We start from the raw sequence: 6,000 nt of genomic DNA, 5'->3' as shown, positions 1-6,000 counted from the left end.
GGATAGTTGTTATGTGATAACAGTCTTGAGGATTCTTACACCATTCGGTCAGTTGAACATGCTGTTCCGTATGGATCCCTGTCCTTTTCTACAGTGAAGACTTATCCTAGGAAAATTGTCTAGAAAGACGGATTTAGGGTCTACCTCAATAAGACATGGGGTCACCTTAGGCGATACTCCAACTATACCTAGGTCCCCTCGGAAGCGCTGAATGCGTCGGGGGCTTTCTTCTTGGCGGTATTGTTCTTCCTGTGATTGGAGAGTTTGTTGTCAGACTCACGACGTGCTGGTAAATCTCATTTGAATCGTGGTCTGCTTTTTGGTAATTCTGTGCCCTTGGATGGAAAAGTTCGGATATTCCTGGAGGAACTCACAGAATCTGGCACTTCTCATCGATGTAGTGTATGAAGTGTTAACAGGTTCGTTGCTATTGGATTCACTACATGTGTAGGTAGGTTTCAATCTCCACCTGGTGGGCTCTGCTGTTCCGGTGCAACTCCGTAGTTCAGTGCACCATAGGATATGAGAAGTACTTCTATCTAAGTCGAAGTAAAGTGGAAATTTCAAAGTTCACTTGGGTCCATCTGGAGTTTTCCTTAGATTCTAACAACAACGAGCTGCTTGCTTTTCGGATCACATTAGGGTTCACCAATGAAGTAGCGCTCGTTGGAAGATCTAGCAAGGACACGATTCCTTTGTTATAAAAGATTAGATGCAAATCATTTCGCTAATTGGTCCTTTCCGCTGTACCCCTACCATCATAAGTTCTCATTTCGCAAGAAGCTAAAAGTGAAAGCAAATGGTAACTGGTGTGCTGGCTAGAAACCATAAAACGACATTAAAACGAATAAAATCCAATGCAGCTTTACAGATAAATATGAATAATTTTATATTTCAGAATTTTCTATCGAATATCTTTGAAGATTTGCCTTCTTCAGTTAATTTATACACGAATTTCGACTTTTTATCATTTTTTAATGCTTTGCTTGCTCTAAAATTAAAATCTACTGACTTTCAAGTAATCTTTTTTTTGACACTTAATTTTCGTTAATGTTGTTTGCATGTAGATAATTGATGTATGTAATTTTGAAATGGTATACACGATGAATCAATTAAGCTTTTTTTGTAGAATAATAGTCTCTAGTGTATATTATAATTTATTTGCAGATAATCCATTACATTCACTCCTTATTTATTACAATAAATGGCTGGAGTAATACATATAAAAGACATTTATACATATTAATTTGTTGTAATAAATAACTTGACCAGTTCCCAAGTCCGTGAACGATTTTGGTCAAAAAATATATTTATCATATGTGGGTGTATATGCAGGTGTGTGATGCCTTTGACTTGCTATTACTATTTGCTTGTATACAGGATAAATACTTAATGCAGTCACTTTATATTTATAAATACATATTTATCTGAGGGGGTGAAGATTTTCTGGGATGCATGACAGGATCAGTTGAATGATGATGGAAATGAGGGGGTGCTCCGTAAGTCTGGATGTCCGGGGGTGCGTTTACTTCTTAAAGCATGAAATTGGGTTGAAGTAGCATTGACGGTATCGCATTTGTCGTTTCGTTTCTGGTACGCGGTAGAGGGAATCAAAGTTGTTGGAGTTTCCGGATCTGCAATGAGATAAAATGGTCCAAATGACTTGAGGGGTTGGTCAACGGGTGAAATGAAGTCACTTACGCTGGTCTTAATTGCTTGATGAAATACTGCAGTTGATTTATCGGGGCACTCTCCAAAGCAACTTGAGAGGGATATGAATAATAACTTTGGATATCACCCAAATTTGGCTGGTATTCGAGACCATCCTAAAAAAATAATGCAAAACGAAATAAATTAGCTTTGTAGCTTGTAGAATGATTAGAAACATCATATATCTACAAACTTATTCCAGATAGAATCTAATTTAATAATCAAAGTTAGACTTGAACCAGATGGACAATAGCCCATAAGATAAACATCTCTGCTATCTTTGACACAAGAGAATCATTCTGACAAAATCGTAAATGCACAAACTATCATAAATTTGGTCACCCTCAATCCTTCTATTCACTCATTATTAAAGAAATCATCTGCCAAGGGTTCATCAAAAAACAAAACTCTGTACATCAAAAGCAAAATAAATATTGCAGGTAGAAAGTGTTTATTTAGCAGAGAGCACACACCCCATGATTTAGGGATCCTCTGCTGTCCTGCCGTCTCTCCTATGTACCTTTCTCTGTTTCCCCCTTGAGCATAAGGTGCCATTCTGTTCTTCATGTCTTCGCTCTATAGCATAGGCCCAATTTTTATGTGCTGAGACATCACGTTCGCTACATCCTTGCCGTAAATGCAATCGTAAGGTAAGGCTGAAAATATCCGTGTCCACTAAGCAGCTGGATTAGGTATAGTCCATGCTTTCGATTGAACCACGCTCTCTTTTATGAGACGGGCTATTCATCTACCACTGAATTCTCTTTCCCTATGTTGCCATGTGCTTAGAATGTGGGCTCTCTCCTTACAGGCAACGGATTTCTTTTCTTTTTTGTGGTATATGGACCACACGAACTACTCCTCCTATCACCATTGCTTGTAGCTCAGAGATGGTACGATAGTCTATGCAACTAGCAAAGCCCTCTGTCGTTGTAGTGGCGCCAGATAGACTTCTTACTGAGGGTGCAAGCCAATACTTCGGAACCATAAAGAAGTAACGACTGAACCGATCTCATTAGTAAACGACCTTCTGGATAAGGGACTTTCGACAATTATTATTCGGCCAATCGCAAACATCCTAGTTGCAACCTAATATCTTGCCGATATTTCATCACCGGCTTCAACAACACCATGATTTCATCAATCTGAATATGGAAAACTGTAGGAACTATCACCTTGGTCAGGATAATGTCTTCGGTTTTCTTCAGAGCTAAGGAGAAGTGTCCGGATGGCTCAAGTGGTTAGAGTGCTGGGCTGCCATAGCGGAAGATCGCAGTTCAAATCTCACTGGTGACAGTGGGATTTATGTCGTGATTTGAAGCCGGATACCAGTCGACTCAGCTGTGAATGAGAACCTGAGTCAAATCAGGGTAATAATCTCGGGCGAGCGCAATGCTGACCACATTGCCTCCTACAGTGTACTGTAGTGTACCGTTACGGGAATTCATCCACTGACTCTCTGCAACAACAACCCAGTGTGTGCTGAGCTTATTAGGCCTTCTGGGCGCTGACCAGTGCTGCAACATCACCTGCGTATCCGACCATGCAGGGCGATTCATCAGGCATTCTGATTCGTAACAGACTATCATACGCGTCGTTCCAAAGGACTGGATCAAGGATAGTTCCCCGAGTCACTTCCAATGTGACCCCATTCTATGCTGTCCTGCTCGGGTCTGCGCAATCTGGGCACGGCCCTTTCAATAGTTCCTCAATATTTACAAAACGTAGCCTCGGATTTTGAAACAATTTTTCAGAGTCATGTTCATTTCGTATACCCGGCGTTATAAGGAGTATCGCTCGTCGACAGTGGCGACTAAGCCAGTCCCGTCTCTTTGATCTTGACTTCTTGAATCGCATCAATTCTGGAACGGTCCGCTTTAAAACAATAATGCTTTGATGTTTGATGATCTTTTGATTACTTCAGCAGTTTCTTAAGCAGTTTCCACTCTGTGCTTTTGCTAGTCAACACAAGTCTCACCACTTTGCAGTGAGAGCAAAAGATACCCGCTGCCACAGATGTGTTGAATGTTCTGAGTAGTAAGTCTGGTTTATACTTGAATACAAGTTTCAACACTCCGCTGTGAATGTTAAATGGCCCCGGTAGTTTTTGACATTTATAAAAAACATCGCCTCTTCCATTTCCTTTAGAGTGAAGAATGGGAATTCCTCACCACTCCCTATCTCATCCAGAACGTCAGCTCCGACGTGGTGGACGAGCAAAAAATATATGCACGATTCCTTTCATCTTCACTTCCATGGAACAGAATGATCGATGAGCACTGACTTTTTTGGTAACCAACTTTGACCAAAAACCCTATGGATGCCTGTTAGTAGCGTGATTTTTGCCTGTTAATTTCTTGGCGTTCCTACTTCGCTCTCCAGTACTCTGCGGATACTAGGGTTACCTCATTTTGGCCTGTTGTGTGCTGTGCAATCCGCTGAAGTCTGGGGCAGTTTGTTTGTACACTTGCAATTTCAGCAATCCACCAGTACACATGTGACTTGCAGTAACGCAGTCTCCTTTTAGGTAACAATAAATCACATTGTTAACTTCACTAACGATCCGGTTTTAGTTCTTGTATTGGAGTCCGAGCCTTGTAGCCCATCTACCCCTTTTGAGAGAGTTTCGGCGAATTTCCTAATGTCGATTTACGGGATAATCCATCTGGTAGGTATTTACTGGACGTCCGAGCATTAGGAGGAATCGCTTATCACTTCGAAGGAGTGGAGGTTGCTCACTTTTTCTACCCCAGCGTCTTCTTCTTTGGCGTTGCTGCGGACTCCCTGCAAAAGTTTCGCTTTATTCGGCTTGATGATAAGGTAATCTGACCGTGGTTTGTGCCTTGTCCTTTTCGCCAGGTGCCAGAACTATTAGTTTCTATAGTGATACTCCATTTCTTCCAATTAGTCCCCTTCTCCACTACGAAAGTAGGCCTTTCCACCTTTTCAGCAGTTGGTCGTCGTTTGCTCTACTTGCCAAGGGATTTATAGTAGAATCTTCCATTTTAGGTACAAGAAGCAGCGAATATGTTGTTGAGCCGTTCCTTCCATATATTTCGGTTCTAGCCGGATGTGTCTTCCTAATTATTATTACTGTTTTTGGTTATGCCACTTTTTTATTTCCCAGGTACATTTCGCTATCCGCGCTAGAAAGTGCGACCGTCTTTCATGATCACCATAATTGCCTATGTAAGGAGGTCCACCAGAATCCCGCTCTAGAGAGAATATCAGAAGGCCATCCAATTCTGAACAATATTAGGAAGTATAAGGAAATACTACGTACTGTCGGGAGGAGGGCGAAGGAAACGTCGCTAAATACTAAGCAACTTTAATGAATATAATACCAACCGTTTGTAAACCTAAGAGAAGACAAAACCCTGCGATTTAGACCTAGTCGTTGACAACAAAGAACTCTTGGAGGAGATGAAGGTCGACGGGCAGATGGAACCGATGGCCCCCTCTGTGTAATTAAACGAATGCTAACGGTAGCGCAGACAAATCCACAGCGCTGGAAGTCCGCATTTACAAGCGTGCTAGTTTACTTCTAGAGGAAGGTGTCCAAATCGCGCTGGCACAGGAGGTGACATCATAAAAGGATTCCATAACAAATTTTGTAATTTATTTCACAGTACAAGGGACACTGATCGGAACAGACCTATAGCTTGCTTCCTCACCAGGAAGAGTATGTACACCTTTCTGTATCTTCTGGAGCGCGCGAGACTAGGAAAGGTGTATAAGTTGTCAGCTGACATGGCTTAAGATCAATCACCACACCCTCAAGAATTCATTCGACGCATCAAGGAAGCCTGTCTGTCATGCCATCACAACCTGTGATGCCAATGTGAGATGCACAGTTTGGAGCAATTCAGAAATCACTGAAAGAGGCAGTTTCTCTTCGACTTTATAATTGACGCACGTCTGTTGGTTTATAACAGGAACAGTACGCCGACTTTCTATATTTCGGCTCCTGATAACAGCCATCATCCTCGCTAGCTTGCCTCCTCTGACACTCGCAGGCACAACAGAGACCCCAATACGGAACCTTGAGGTGTTCTTGCTGTCACAATGTACAACAACGGGCATCCGAGCTGGCCTCAACAGCCCTTGAGAGCTTCGCTCGGAATCCCGTTAACCTCGGAGCTTTTTTATCTGCAATAGGTCCGCAGATTCCACAGAAGGCGTCCTATTAGGTCGTTGCGTGAGTTCCACTCTCATCCTGCTGCGGAAAGCAGATTATAATTATTTTCAACAAGAGCCGCAAGGGTATTACTCTTCCCAACGAGGTACCAA

General features: G+C 42.2%; 1 protein-coding gene across 3 annotated transcripts in view; it reads right to left on the bottom strand.

Moving 5' to 3' along the window:
• Nucleotides 1-864: 864 nt before the first annotated feature.
• The window catches only part of LOC119651688, a 148,596-nt gene continuing 143,460 nt past the window's right edge, over nucleotides 865-6,000 (bottom strand). For all 3 annotated transcript variants that reach the window (XM_038055394.1, XM_038055395.1, XM_038055392.1), the window contains 2 exons: nucleotides 1,702-1,826; nucleotides 865-1,634 (listed from right to left, as the gene is read on the bottom strand). In XM_038055394.1, the coding sequence (XP_037911322.1) occupies nucleotides 1,526-1,634; nucleotides 1,702-1,826 (234 nt within the window). In that variant the 3' untranslated portion in view covers nucleotides 865-1,525. The remainder of the gene's footprint in view (nucleotides 1,635-1,701; nucleotides 1,827-6,000) is intronic.

The sequence above is a fragment of the Hermetia illucens genome, chromosome 3 (assembly GCF_905115235.1).
Source record: "Hermetia illucens chromosome 3, iHerIll2.2.curated.20191125, whole genome shotgun sequence".
In the NCBI taxonomy this organism is placed as follows: Eukaryota; Metazoa; Arthropoda; class Insecta; order Diptera; family Stratiomyidae; genus Hermetia; species Hermetia illucens.
This window is presented reverse-complemented; position numbering and strand designations above follow the sequence as displayed.